The sequence below is a fragment of the Bos taurus genome, chromosome 5, assembly GCF_002263795.3.
Source record: "Bos taurus isolate L1 Dominette 01449 registration number 42190680 breed Hereford chromosome 5, ARS-UCD2.0, whole genome shotgun sequence".
In the NCBI taxonomy this organism is placed as follows: domain Eukaryota; kingdom Metazoa; phylum Chordata; class Mammalia; order Artiodactyla; family Bovidae; genus Bos; species Bos taurus.
Genome location: NC_037332.1, coordinates 60833871 through 60849982, shown reverse-complemented (window position 1 = coordinate 60849982; position 16112 = coordinate 60833871). Strand labels below are relative to the sequence as shown.

General features: G+C 39.8%; 1 protein-coding gene across 11 annotated transcripts in view; it reads right to left on the bottom strand.

Annotated features, from left to right (window-relative positions):
- The window catches only part of CFAP54 (cilia and flagella associated protein 54), a 312009-nt gene that overhangs the window by 215155 nt on the left and 80742 nt on the right, over window positions 1-16112 (bottom strand). For all 11 annotated transcript variants that reach the window (XM_002687523.7, XM_024992507.2, XM_024992508.2 and 8 more), the window contains 3 exons: window positions 10220-10356; window positions 6355-6502; window positions 4281-4436 (listed from right to left, as the gene is read on the bottom strand). In XM_002687523.7, coding sequence (XP_002687569.6) covers window positions 4281-4436; window positions 6355-6502; window positions 10220-10356 — 441 coding nt within the window. The remainder of the gene's footprint in view (window positions 1-4280; window positions 4437-6354; window positions 6503-10219; window positions 10357-16112) is intronic.

Here is a 16112-nt window from a genome sequence, read left to right as displayed (position 1 = left end):
TCCCCATCTATTTCCCATGAAGTGATGGGACCAGATGCCATAATCTTCATTTTCTGAATGTTGAGCTTCAAGCCAACCTTTTTACTCTCCACTTTCGCTTTCATCAAGAGGCTTTTTAGTTCCTCTTCACTTTCTCCCATAAGGGTGGTGTCATCTGCATATCTGAGGTTATTGATATTTCTCCCGGCAATCTTGATTCCAGCTTGTGCTTCTTCCAGCCCAGTGTTTCTCATGATGTACTCTGCATACAAGTTAAATAAGCACAGTGATAAGATACAGCCTTGACGTACTCCTTTTCCTATTTGAAACCAGTCTGTTTTTCTATGTCCAGTTCTAACTACTGCTTCCTGACCTACATATAGGTTTCTCAAGAGGCAGGTCAGGTGGTCTGGTATTCCCATCTCTTTCAGAATTTTCCACAGTTTATTGTGATCCACACAGTCAAAGGCTTTGGCATAGTCAATAAAGCAGAAATAGATGTTTTTCTGGAACTCTCTTGCTTTTTCCATGATCCAGCGGATGTTGGCAATTTGATCTCTGGTTCCTCTGCCTTTTCTAAAACCAGCTTGAACATCTGGAATTTCACAGTTCATGTATTGCTGAAGCCTGGCTTGGAGAATTTTGAGCATTACTTTACTAGCATGTGAGATGAGTGCAATTGTGTGGTGGTTTGAGCATTCTTTGGCATTTGCCTTTCTTTGGGATTGGAATGAAAACGGACCTTTTCCAGTCCTGTGGCCACTGCTGAGTTTTCCAAATTGGCACTTACTTCCTTAATTACTCTCCATATCATGTGATCCTGAATTTGATCCAGAGCTAGACAATTAAGTTTAGCTTTCAATATTGCCACACACTTCTGAGCAATATTGCTATCAGAAGAGCAGACTTAGATTGCATCAATCTATTCATCTTTCAGATTATCCCAAAGGACAAATTAATATATGGAGGTTGGTCCTTTGTGGGCACATTAATTGCTTCAAGCCATCACTCTAACAATATTATTACTGTTGTCACAGAACTCTTATGAATTATTTTCAATGCAGCTTTAATTCCTCCCTTCCACCATCACCATCTCCCAACCTACTGTTCCATATCCCCGAATCAAGTTAACCACCTAGCAGTTCTGTAGTTTTCTCTGGGCTCATGTAATCCTATGTGTGTGTGTGTGTGTGTGTGTGTGTGTATTCCCCAGTATTCTTGCCTGGAGAATCCCATAGACATGACTGAGCAACTAACACTTTCACTTCACTTTCACATGCACTTTCACTTTCACACACAGAGAGAGTTAATGTTATTTTACAAAGTGAAATTAAGCACACTTACTATGCATTTCCCCTTCAGGCATATCTTGCGAAAAATCCCTCCAAGTCTACAGGTATAGATTTAATTCATCATTTCTAACGGTTGCCTACTATTATTTACTGTAAACCAATGATAATTTTGCAACCATTTTCCAGAGCCTTCCTGTTGCACAGTTTTAAGGTTGATGTTTTACAATCTGGCAGTTCTGGCCATCCTTCAATTACTGCATGTCCTCTTTGTCTCCAGATTTTTTGCCTTCACCAAGAAAGCTACAATAAACACCCTTACACAGGGAATTCCCTGGCAGTCCAGTCGGTTCAATCCCTGGTTGGGGAGCTAAGATCTCACAAGCAACACGGCATAGCCAAAAAAAAAAAAAACACAACAACAACCATCCTTCTACCTATTCAGTTGCCAAAATGAGCAGCAAGTGAGGTGCCAGCTTTGAGACGATACCTAGGGAGGGTGAGGTACCATCCTCCAGGGTACAGTAGACCCTCTAAATCAATGCCATTATGTGGTATTGTGTCCCCAGTAGGTAGAACAGATGGAAGCAATGGTGGAACTAGGGGTGATTTTAATCTATGGGATAAATCATTAAGAAAGGAATTGCTGGGCTGTGTAAATGTACTTTTTAATTTACTAAAATATTATTCCATGAGATAAATTACTAGCGGAGGAATTGCTATGTTAGGCATATTTGTTTTTAATTTTACTTATACTTAGTTTAATTAAAATTAGGTTTGTATCACCAAATTCTAAAGACTATAACAGTTCACATTTCTCCCATTGATGAATGAGAATACCTTTGCCCCACATCCTCACCAGCAATAGGAGTTACAGATCTTTTCAATTCTGCTAGTGATATTACATTGTTGATTTAATGGGAATTTCTATGGATATTCAGAATCTGAGCATCTTTTCCTATGTTTTTTTGCCACGTGGATTTGCTCTCCTATAAACTTCATATTGTTATCCCATGCCCATTATTTATTGTTATTAAAAGACTTTTTGTTATATATAGTTACCCTCATTAGTGTTGGATACCTTTCCCAAATCCATAAATTGCCTACTATCTTTGTTATGGCTCCTTTTGCCACACATTTAAATACAGTCAAATATTTCTTATATCTAAGAGTTCTATTTTGGTTAGAGTTCCCCAACAGTGACTGTACATAGACTCTAGGGATTATTTTTTTCCAAAAGATTTTGCTTTCTTTTACATTTAAGCCTTTAATATATCTGGACATTTTACATATGGTACAAAGTAGGGGTCAAATTCTACTTTCTTTCAGAGGAATATCCTGATGTTTCACCACCATTTACTAAAAATATCCATTATCTTCCCACTGAATTGGAAAGCCAATTCCATCACACATTACATTCTTCTACAGTGAGGCCTATTTCTGGCATCCATCCCTTGTTCCATTCATCTTTTCCTGCTCTAAACTATATAATTTAATTTAAAAACTCCTTTCCTACGTCTTTCCCTCATAGCTATAATCCACTTTCTGAGTTAAATGCATCCTGAATCAGTAGGATCCCAGAGGATGACAGGGGACTACCCTCAATTCAACCAAGGAAGCAGCAATTTCAGGCACTGTTCCATTGTGGTATCTTTGCTGGAGCACTTAAAAGGGAGTTTGGGGGAGAATGAATAAAAGGAGTATACGTATGGCTGAGTCGCTTACCCGAAATTATCACAACATTGTTAATTGGCTATACTCCAGTATAAAATAAAAAGTTTTTTTTTTTTTAAAAAAAGGAGTGGGGGTGCCTTGAGGTGGCTAATGTTGCCTTTTTTATCTTATTGGACAGAAATAATATCCTATGGGGAAGAAGTATCTGAAGAAGCTCCAATTCACACCAGGCAGATAAAAACATGCATTTAGAGTCTTGATCTAGGGCAGTGATAATGCTTCTACTCTCTGACCTAATATTTTATGAAAGGACCTTAACTTTGTGGACATGTCTCAAAACAAAACACTGGACCACTACATCAATAAATCATGCTAACCAAACCTAATAAACAAGAAATGGCAAGTATGTTGAAGATGTGAGATGCTTGCCCTCCAGAGGATAGAAATAAACCCTAAGAAGAGTCAGGGGCCTGACACATTAATGAAATGTCTGGGACGTGCCCCCACTCCAAAGTAGGTCTGACATCTCTAATCTCTCACCTCTAAGAAGAAAGGACGATGCTTTAAGAAGCAGACTGCCATGTTGTGGAGAAGGGCATGTTGCAGGGCACTGGTGGTCAGCCTTTCAGAACTAAGGGACTCATCACATGGCCGCAATGGAATGAATCTCTCAACAACCAATGAATTTGGAAGAAACCTAAGCCTCAGATGAGACCACAGCTCTGGTCAACACCTTGAATTTAGCCTGATGAGATCCTGAGCCAAAGATCCAGACAACCTGTATCCAGCCTTCTGACCTCCAGAAACTATGAGATAGTGAATGGGTGTTGTTTTAAGCCATTGAGTGTTGGTGATTTGTTAGGAAACACAGACAACTAATACAATCCCTTCAGCCAAGTTTATCAACCTTTTTTCCAAAAATTCCAATTTAACCACAGAGACATCAAGTTTATTTTCTGGTTATCCATCAATTTGTTTCCCCTCAGTGATGGCTTTAACAGTATGCCTTGAATAAATATTGCTGTTTCTAACATTACAAGATCATAAAAATTGAAATGACTTTTAAAAAACAACCTAGAAAAGTATGTACCCATATTTAAATATGGACAGCAACAGGGCTGAATGTTTTCAGGGAAACACATTTTAAGTTCTTATTTATTCCCAGACATATAATTTAAATTATTAAAATGTCTTTCAGTTAACTCACAAAATGTCATAATACTCATTCTTGACCTATTTGTACTTTCTAAGAGACACGTTGCATTTTCTTTTCCAAAATGCAGTGTTGACTTGCCTTTGTAAAAAAATACCCTTATGGGGAGGGGGTGAAATCCTTACCTGTACAACAGGTACCAAAACAATATTGTGATAAATGATAGGAGCAAGGAGGCCGTAACACTGAGTCACAGCCTGAAGGGCATAACTGGAATCATTTAGGTAGTTGCTCAGTTCCAATGCCACCAATACTCTCTCACATTCAATTAGTCTAGCAATCTGTAAAGAAACAGGTATTGTTACTCAAGCTGAACACCAGGTACTTAACTTGTGTGTCTCTAATGAGGTGAAGGGGTAGGAAATGTGACCCTTGTAACTTAACAATAACATGAATGTTGATAAAAAGAAAAACCTAAATTCAGAAACAACTCTAACTCCCCAATAATGCTATTGATACATACGGATGACACAATCTTAGAATTAAACTTAAAATCTTTTTATGAATTGCAATCAAATACCACTAGTAACAGAAAAGGCACCAATCTTTTTTGATTGGTAAGATAAAATCTTGGCTATATTTTAGGAGGAAAACTCTAGCTTTTTCAAAAACATAAACTATAACAAATAATAATTAAAATATAGAATTGCTGTAATATGGCCCCCACTTGATTAATAGAGTCTTATTTCTCTCCTGGATTTGTGAGAAAATGGTAAATTTTTTGTAGACCAACCTATCTGCTATTATACTTCTGCTGCTGCTGCTAAGTTGCTTCAGTCGTGTCCGACTCCGTGTGACCCCATGGACTGCAGCCCACCAGGCTTCTCCGTCCATGGGATTCTCCAGGCAAGAACACTGGAGTGGGTTGCCATTTCCTTCTCCAACGCATGAAAGTGGAAAATGAAAGTGAAGTCGCTCAGTCGTGTCCGACTGTTAGTGACCCCATGGACTGCAGCCTATCAGGCTCGGCCATCCATGGGATTTTCCGGGCAACAGTACTGGAGTGGGGTGCCATTGCCTTCTCCCATACTTCTACTTAAAGCAAAATGTAAGGTTAGGCTCTTTGTGATTAAACATCACTTAAGAAGAGTAAGAATCCTATCTTACTCTTTTTTCTTTCCTGGGGAGACATTTCATTGAAAGAAAACAATATGAGGGGCAACCAGAAATTTCTATATAGCAAACTGTTATTAGAATGGTAGTCCAGCATTCTGGAATTCACTGAAGTACTTAAAGATTGTCCTCATTTTCAGACTAGATGATAAAAATAAAAGAAGCCAAATGCAACTTAGTAGGACAGGTCAATGGCTGTGAATGCTTGGGCTCTACAAGAGTGTGAACTTGTCTTAGGCAGAGAGTCATGTTTGTTTGTTTTTTTACTTTCATAGCCACAGAAATTGGCACAGTCTCATGGAACAAGTTATTGGCTAATTAATTAATGAATAAGTGGATTGGTAGGAAAAAGCTACTGTAAAAGAAAAACAAAAATGACTAAAGTCTCCATATATCTAAAGTAAGTAAAGAAGGAAGGGAGAAAAAGAAGAGTGAACCTCAATTTAGATTGAAAAAAATAATGTAGGATTGTTACTAAAAGCAAGAGTATTGTAAGGCTGCAGGTGTAACAGAGCAACATTTATAAGTACCTTGAGAACATATCAATAGGAGATAAGTTAAATTCCTGTCTCTGCACAGGATGCAATATTATAGTTTTAAAAAATGTACTAGATGGATATGTACCAGCATGAAAGTATGTCTAAGATAAATTATAAAAAGTATTCAAAAAGCAAGTTACAGAACAGTGAGTCCATCAGGATTCTGTTTTTGTAAGTAATAATAGCATATTTGTCTATGCGTATTTTTTAAAATGGGAGAAATCACAGGAAAACAAGAATGTAGCATTCTTAGGGATAATGGGATTCTAATAGGTTTCACTTTATACATTATAAATTTTGAATATTTGAATTTATACTACTTTTATACAGGAATATATATATATAAATAGAAAAGAAGGGGGGAAAAAACCATGAGCCTAGGCCTGTGAAATCTACAAACAATATCAAATAAACCAGCACAATCATACAAAGGTCTCTCAGTCCGTTCACAAGTGAGGATATACAATCCCCACAGCTCATAAACTTGAAACATCAAGAAACAAATCAAGGGAAATCAATGCATTTGCAATGATTTTAATTCACTTACTTGTTGAGAAGGGAAAATCTCATTGCCTTTAATATTATCACAGAAAAAATTTTCTTCTTTAATTTTAATGTCACTTGTTACAAAAATATTTCTAAGAAAAAGATATAAGAGAATTGAAGAACTCTCTGCCAAAATATCTGAATGTAATCTGCAAAAAGAAGTAAATGATGTTACAGGTATAAGGTGATTTAGTATGTGAATTCAACTTTGTAGATTGATTTGTTATACCAACACAATTATCCCAAGATAGCAGCAAAAGTCGGAGAAGGAAATGGCTGCTGCTGCTAAGTCACTTCAGTCATGTCCGACTCTGTGTGACCCCATAGACGGCAGCCCACCAGCCTCCCCCATCCCTGGGATTCTCCAGGCAAGAACACTGGAGTGGGTTGCCATTTCCTTCTCCAATGCATGAAAGTGAAAAGTCAAAGTGAAGCCAGCTGCTCAGTCGTGTCCGACTCTTAGCGACCCCATGGACTGCAGCCCACCAGGCTCCTCGGTTCATGGGATTTTCCAGGCAAGAGTACTGGAGTGGGGTGCCATTCTTGCCTAGAGAATCCTGTGGACAGAGGAGCCTTGGTGGGCTGCTGTCCATAGGGTTGCACAGACTCAGACACAACTGAAGCAACTTAGCAGCAGCAGCAGCAGCAGCAAAAGTATGTAACATAGTAACTCTTACACAGCTGTTTAATAAAGACTGTTCTTAACAACAAGTTCATAACTAAGAAAATTAAGCTATGGACATATGTCATGGATATATAAAACATAAACCATTGGCAAAATTTTCTGATTCTAAAATATATAGCTCTTTTCTATCAATATAATTGAAATCATTATAGATACTCAGAAGTTTGGAAAATAGGCCCAATATTTCAATCAATAAACTTTCTGAAAGTGGGGGTTATTTATAGCAAAATCAGCCATGGTTAAAGAGAAGTAGAGACAGATTTGGGCTTTCCTGGTGGCTCAGATGGTAAAGAACCTGCCTGCCAACGCAGGAGATGTAAGAGATGTGAACTTGATCCCTGGGTGGGGAAGATGTCCAGAAGAAGGGAATGACTACCCACTCCAGTATTCTTGCCTGGTGAATCCCATGGACAGAGGAGCCTGGTGGGCTACAGTCCATGGGAGCACAAACAGTCAGACACAACTGAGCTATTAACACACTGCCATGTCTCAGTCATGTCTGACTATAGCCCGCCAGGCTCCTCAGTCCATGGAATTCTCCAGGCAAGAAAACTGAAGTGGTTAGCCATTCCCTACTCCAGGAGATCTTCCTAATCCAGGGATCAAACTCCGGTCCCCTGCAGTGCAGGCAGAGTCTTTACCATCTGAGACACCAAGGAAGCCCTACAGAAGTAGAGTCACTTCAAATTATCTTTTCTAAATTACAGTCAACAGTGCCCACCACGGGCAAAACTGTGAAATCTGCAGTCTTCCTTCTCTGTTTCTGTAGTCCCTTCCTTGCCCTTAAGCCTAAGTTGGTGACAAACCCTCTCTCCTAAGCTTCAGGTCCCTCCACTCTCCCTATAAAACAGGAAAGGATCCAACATCAGTAATTGACATTAAAGATGATCTGTTTCACCACCGTGTTAAACTCTGAAATTGTCTTTGCCAGGAGGATTTTAGTTATCCTGCTTCTACAACTCATACTAAACTTTCTTTGTCATTGCTGACCATGAGTAATTCGACACACACAGTAAGTCCAGGTTATCACCTCCTCCTGGCTCTAGTTCCTCCAGTACCCAGCTTGGACTCTGATTAGTCATTTCCACAGTGACCTCTCTAGCACTTTAGATTCTGCACCCCATAATTTATGCAATAATAAACTTGCCTGACCTTGCATAGATGTCATCTGATTTTTTTTATCCCTCCCATAATGGCCAATCAATTAATCACTTATTTATTTACCTCATTCCTTTTTTGTTTCATTCAAACTAGCATTTGCTCAACACCAACCATGTATAAAATCATTATTCTAGATCCTAGAATATAAAGGTGAATCATATGTAGCCCTCAGCCACAAGGAACTGGGCTCTGCTATTGATACAATTCATGTTACATAACATCAGCTGAGCCATGATTCTCAGCAACACTTCCGTCTATCCCTGATGCCTCCTTATTCGTATTCCCCATAGAAAATGATATAAACTTCCTGTTCTCCACCTCCACGTGCTCTAGGATCTTTGTAGCCCCACCACCATACATTCTTAGGCTCTCCCTTGCCACTGGCTCTCTTATCTCAATCCTCCAAATTCTGTCCTTAAGCAAGCTTGCCTTCCCCCAAAAGCCTCTGCAAACTTTCCTCTGATCTTTACCACCAAACTTCACATGGGTAGTTTTTGCTTGTTACTATTTTCCATTTTCATTTATTCCTTAACTAACTGCAATATATTTCTGGCCCATCACAGAACAGAAATGGCTTTCTTCAACTTACCAATGTCTTCCTATTTGCCAACTCTAAAAGCCTCTTCTCGGCTTTCATCCTACCCAACCTCTTTGCAGCATTTTCTTAAGTGACTACTCCATCTGACTTTGCACCAGCATATAACAGTGCTCGTCAGGGCCTCCATGATAATCTTCTCACTTCCCTTGGCAATGCACTTTCCTGGACTTTCACTTCCAGAACTGATCCATTTCAGTTTCCTTCCTTGATTCCAATTCCTACTTCTATCTCTTAAATGTAAGCAATGCCCCAGGATTCAAGTCCAGCCTTCTACCTTTTCTGCTCAACAGTCATTTCTCGGAAGCTATCACTCATTGTCAAAATTCCAACAATGACCTCAGTGAACAATTTACATAAGTCTCTAGCCTTGAGCTCTCTCCTGAGTGTCAGCTCATATCTACAGAGTTGTCCTGCTGGAAAACTGAACTCCATACATCCCCAAATTCGTTCTCTTCATCCAAAAACTCACTCCACCTTTCAGCTTCCCTTAGTAACATCAGAGGCTTACCCTCGCTGGAAATCCCAGTCAGCTTCCCCTCCTTCCTCTGTCTTATCCCCACAAGTCACATAAAATCTGCCAAGATCTATCTCTTCCTCTTCTTTAATGCCTCTTGAATCCATCCCCCACAGCACTGAGCATCCTCATACATGGTAAACACTAAGTTTATGTTTGTTTAATTGAATGGAATTATACATTTACATGAATAAGTGTTACCAATGTCTTGCCTCATTCAGCATTTGCATTTTTAAACTCGTTACCTTTGAGGAGTGAAGAGTTTTGCCTTATTAAGGGAATTTTAGGCATTATCAAGCAGGTAAAGGAGACTGTTCTTTTTTTTTTTTTTTTTAAGGAGACTGTTCTTACTGAATATGTTGAGACAGGCTGAAATTATACCAATGCTCATTTCTGATGCTGCCCTTAAACTTTGGTTTCTTAAAGAAAAAATGGCAAAGGATAGCCTGTAGCTTTCTATGGCTTCTATAGACCTATTTGCAGTTGATGGCCTAATCCTGGGTGCCTCTTCAAGCAAAGGAAAAGCCTTCTTACCCTAAGAGCTCACCCACCAGACCCTAACCTTAATCTCAACCTGATCTTTCTCTGTGATAAAGGTTCCCAATACGTATTTGTGTCTTCTAGTAAAACTGACACTACCTTGGTTAGTATTTGGGGGTTTTTTCCTCATAACCTCATTAGCTTATATTCAGAATGTACCTATATGTTTCCAGTGTTTTTTCTGATTCTAACAAAGCAAGTTCTAAGAAGGACCCAAACCTTCAGAATATCTACACTTTACTTGTTGGAAGTAGTTTTACATATACCATCTCAACATGAACTTGAAAATAAATTAACTCCAGGCTTCACAGCTAATACCTATCTTTTCAATAAGCAAAATAATATTTTAAAAGAACATTTCTAATTACCTTCTCTGTGTAATAGTCATTATATTGCTTAAACAAATAATGGATTGGTCACCCTGAGGTGGTGAAGCAACAAAATAATCCCAGACTGGTGAGAAAACTTTCTTAGCCAGATCATAGTTACCAGTCTGATAGGCGACCTGCAACAGAAAGCACATTCTCTTAGGCATTACTTGAATTTGGGGAGTGTATACTTTCAACAAGAATTCTGAGAAGGTCCAATCACACTCTAATTTCCTACAAAGTTATTCACATTGGCTGTTCTGTTCTACAGGGCCACGGCAAGGGAGAAAGACACATTTTGAAATCTCTTTTATTTCTAAATTGCATGGAAATTTGAAACTCTGTAAGGATGTTTCAAATTCTCATAAGCAAAACAAAGATCACATCTGAGCCAAATTAATTTCATTTCCATCTATCTCGGCAGTGCACTCCATTTATTACAGACACTGTTATAATGAACAATCTGTTCCAAGAGAAACAATCAGATTTCCCAAACCCAAAATATGAAATATACTTCATTTTTCTCTGGTTCTGACTGACGCTTTCAGAGCTTTTTTTTGCAACAAAGGCTTCAGAGCTGAAAAGAGTGATTAAAACACCATAATGTGTTTTAAGTTTCACACATTCAACCAGTTGGTAAAATAAATGATTTCACTGAAAAAACTTAGAAGCTTGCAAGAAAAAATCATCAACTTACCTATTTCTTTTGGTGGGATATATTTCTTTAACTATATCTTTAAAAATCACTCTATCCAAATATGTGTAACAATATGAAATCACACCACATGAGTTATATGCTGCTTCAAATTCTCAGTGGAAGCAGGTAGGATATTAAGTATAAATAAATTCATTAAGTATGTAAATGACATGTTACTAGACTATATTCCACACAAGGGAATAGCTTACAGGGCCAGAACTTTTAAAATCTGCCAAGTCAATACTCCTAATCAACCAACCAGTAAACTTTTATGAAGTTTCTACTTGGTGCTAAGCACTGTAAATCTAGATTCTTCAAAGCTTAAAACAATTTCATACTCCATGAAACTGTAATCAAGTTACAGTGGTAAAACACATGAAATTACAGAAAAATTGCAAATAATCACATCATAACTGTGGAGACTTAAAAAAGGAGAAATGAAGACTTCAAGGAGGAATCAGGGCTTGATGTAAACCCTAAGGCAGGGATAAGGTTCAAATGGGCACAGTTTAGATGGAATCTGAAAAAGGTCCTGTGAAGGAAATTGCCACAGGGCATTTGAGACTGGAAAGACAGGTCAGAATTTGAAGAAAAGTAGGGCTTCCCTTGTGGCTCAGTTGGTAAAGAATCCACCCGCAATGCAGGAGACCTGGCTTTGACCCTGGGTTGGGAAGATCTCCTAGAAGGAAACGGCTACCCACTCCAGTATTCCGGCCTGGAGAATTCCATGGACAGTATAATCCTTGGGGTCACAAAAAGTCGGATGTGACTGAGTGACTTTCACTCACTCAGGCAGTATGGTGGGCTTTCCTGGTGGCTTAGTTGGTAAAGAATCTGCCTGCAATGAGGGGGACCTGGATTCAATCCCTGGGTTGGGAAGATCCCCTGGAGGAGAACATGGCAACCCACTCCAGTATTCTTGCCAGAAGAAAAAATGGACAAAGGAGCCTGGCGGGCTGCAGTCCATTGGGATTGCAAAGAGTCAACATGACTGAAGCAACTAAGCACAACACAGGAAGTATGATTGGACAGGTAAAGTGAGACAGGATTTCAGAAAGTCTTGAAAATCAGATGTGTGTGTGTGTGTGTTGGCTCAGTCATGTCCAAATCTTTGTGACTCCATGGACTGTAGCACACCAGGTACCTCTTTCTATGAGATTTCCCAGGCAAGAATACTGGAGTGGGTTGCCATTTCCTTCTTCAGGGAATCTTCCTGACCCAGGGGTTGAACCCACATCTCTTGCATTGTGGGGCAGATTCTTCACCACTGAGCCACCTGGGAAGCCCTGAAAATCAGATGGAAGTATTTAAAGATATCAGGTCCTGGACCAAGCATTTCACATGCATTATGGCATTGACTCTTCATTATAGCTCTGTGAAGTGAGCTCTATGAGTGTCCTTGTTTTCCAGATAAGGAAACTGGGGTATTGACAAGTAGAATAATTTGTACAGAGCCAAATACTCAGTAAAAAATAAATAAAATGAAAAAGTAGAATCAAGACTTAGTGTGATAGATGAGGTCCCTTCTCTGGGCCACATTGGGCAAAAAAGTGGGACTAAGTGGTCATTAAAACACCATTATAATTCTAAGATTCACCATGGAAAATGATAACAGATGATGTGTAAGGGAGTTGGTGAAACTATAATTGAATGTTCTTTCCTTTTAAAATATAGCTTTTTAAAAATAGTTATTTCTGAGTCACTTTGCTGTACAGCAGAAATTGGCACAACACTGAATCAACTATATTTCACTTTTTATAAAAAAGGGTGAAAACATAAAAATAATGTTATTTGTTCAGTCAGTGGACATTGCAAAACAAGAAAAAAATGCTATGACAAAATTAAAGGTTTATAAATTCATGAGTTTGTCTGAGTTAACAGAGGAGTGCTTGATATTCGCAGGTTCAAAGATGGTTAAGTAGTAGTCATGTGCAGAATAGACTTTAGAGGGGGTGAGGTTAAAATGAGAAATAAGCATTAAAAGAGGGACTTCCCTGGTGGTCCAATGGCTAAGACTCCACACTCCCAATGCAGGGGGTCTGGGTTCGATCCCTGGTCAGGGAACTAGATCCCAAAATGTTTATGTGGGTTTTTCCATAAGATGCTATGGAACAAACATTTTGGCCAACCTAATACATTCCTTTGCAGCACCTTGGCAAGCTCCTCCTCTTCTCTTCAATCTCATGATACTGGCGTTCCCCAGGGCTCAGTCTTCTGACCTCCTCTCCTCAGCACTCATGTCCTTGCTGCTATTATCCAGCCCCACGGCTATAGTTGTCATACAACTACTCTCAATTCCCTCGGCTGCCCAGACCTCTCTCCCAAACTCCAGATTCACGTGTCTAACTGACTACTCAACAATTCTCTCTGAATATCTAATAAACATCTGACCTTAACACGCCCCCAACTGAATTTTTTATCTTTCTCTGCACCACCCACAGCCATCCCCAACTCAGCTGTGGCCCGAGTCTGTCCTTCTAGTTAGTTGGCTAAACACCTTCAAGGCATCTCCTATTTTTCTCTATAAATTGTTTCCAACAGGAATACTTGTTAACTCCTTCAAAATATATCCAGAATCTGGCCACTTCTCATCACATCAATTACTATCACCCTGGTCAAGCCACTCCCACCTCTGGTTGGATGACAGCGGTAGGTATTCAACAGCTCCCTCTGCTTCTATACTCACGCCTTATGGTGTGTGCACAACACAGTAGCCAGGGTGAGCCTTGAAACAGAAGTCACGTTATGTTGTCCTATTATATCAAACTCTCTCCAGTGGCTGTCCACTTCACTCACAGTAAAAGCCATACTTCCTACAATGGTCTGGAATTCTTATCACGATCTACTTTCCCCCCATCCACTCACCTTTTACCTCCCTAAGCAATCCTTCAGGCCCCTCTAATCCAGTCATTCTGGTCTCCTTGCTATTTATGTTATACCAAGTACAGTTCTGGAATCCTTCAGGCTTTTCTTCTAGCTCCTTCTGTGGAATCTTCTTTCTCCAGAGCTGCTCCCTCACCTCCTTCAAATGTCTGTTCACATCTCATCTTCCAGATGACATTTTCTCTGTTCAGCTTACTTAACACTGTAACACTGTAATTTACCTTCTTCACATTTATCCCACTTCACATTTCCAATTCCTCTGACTGTACTCTACGCTATTTTTCCACAGGACTTACCTTCTAACATACTATTAATAGGCAATCTATTTCTTTACTATGTTCATTGTCTATTACCTACCTCCTACCATGGCATTTTGCTCACTTCACTTAGAACAGTGGTTCTCAAAGTATGGTCCCTGAACCATCAGCATCTGCCTCACCTATGAACTTGTTATACATGCAGACTTAACAGGTCCTATCCCACACCAAGTGAACCATATACTCTGTCAGTGCAGGCAGCAATCTCTTTAGGCCAGCACTCCAGATCCTTCTGATTCAGGCTCAAGTTTTACAATCACTAGCCTACAGCAATGCCGGGCACAGAGTAAGCACTCAATAATAATGTGTTAAATGAACTTAAAATTCTGCTTTTCCTGATAATTTCCCTCTCTGTACAGAAGAGAACACCCAGGAGGTATGCTACAAAATAACACAATTGACTGGCCCAGGGTGAGTGCCTGACCCAAGCTGGGTCCACAGCAAAGCAAGATGGACCCCATACATACACATACACAGTCTGCTTCAGGTGTTAAGGCTGAAGACATTACATGCACCAGGAGGATCTGAGAGAAAGTTTATTATTCACACAAGGGACTCCCAGTGAGAGTCCCATGGGCAGGCACAGGCAGGTCCAGGTTTTCCTGGGCAGAGCAGAAGGTTGGGCTTTGTTAGTGGCTGGACTGGGCACAGTTCCTGCTGGCTGGGACCTTTAAATTTCCTGCAGGAACCAAAGGAAAAGGTGAAGTCAGAGACCTCCTTAGTAGCCTGCTCAGATATGGGGCCAAACAAAGAAGGGTGAGATTTAAAAACAAGTCAGTGGCCAAACATTAAAAATGAGATCAGACTCTTACATTGGGTGAACCAGTGCAGGTCTCTTTCCCAGAAATTTGGAATCAAGATTAGGTCATAGCTAAACAGTCCCAGAATATGGCTGAAATTGAGAAATACACAAAAACATTCAAGGGGCTGCCATATTCCCTCCAGAGATGGAAAGGAAAATCAATATTTAAAGAGGGAAAAAGAAAGCAAGTGTATAGAGAGTATCAGAGGTATGAGGCTTACAGCTGCCTGAACTTTGCAGCCTTCCCAGGGCTTGGCTGCATTTCCCCAAGGGAGGCTTTCTTGCAATCGGGGTCCTAACTGAAACCATAAGTCAAAAATCAACTAGAATGAGGATTACTGTTGTGGTGATGAGACTGATTTAAAAAAAAAAAAAACACAGTTCAAATGAAAGAGATGATACCTAACATAGAACCTGGCACAAAACAAACATTGAATTTTTGTTTGTTCAAAGAGGGAAAAGAAGAGTTGAAACTTCTTATAAACTTAAAAAATGGGGATGACTACATTTTACTTGGTAGCTCTATACTTTTTAATGGTCATAGACAAAAGGCGAAACTCTATTAATAAAAGGGTTTCAATGAATTCATACATGAATTGGAAAAAATGTACAAATTTCAGTTTCCTGCCACCATTGTGATTCCCGACCCAACATCAAACTCTACTGCTCCCACAGATCATGACAACCTATGGAGTACACCAACCTAGGAAGAGAAGAGATGGGAGAGATGTAAGCTCTAGATGAACTTTGCACATGTTAGATGGTGAACACATGATTTCCTGGGAACCTGGACAGAGCAGTTGAAAGGCATGAGCTGGTTCAGATGGCAGGCTTACCATCTACCACCAGAGTTCAGTTCAGTTCAGTCGCTCAGTCATGTCCGACTCTGCAACCCCATGAACCGCAGCACACCAGGCCTCCCTGTCCATCACCAACTCCCGGAGTTCACCCAAACCCATGCCCATTGAGTCGGTGATGCCATCCAACTATCTCATCCTCTGTCATCCCCTTCTCTTCCTGCCCTCAATCTTTCCCAGCATCAGGGTCTTTTCCAATGAGTCCGCTCTTTGCATCAGGTGGCTAAAGTATTAGAGTAACCTTGGGTAAATTACTTAACCTCCCTAAGATACTCTTTCTGGAATAAAATGAGATTGGCAGAGGAAGGGTTAAATTCATCTGTTTCCTGAACTTGAA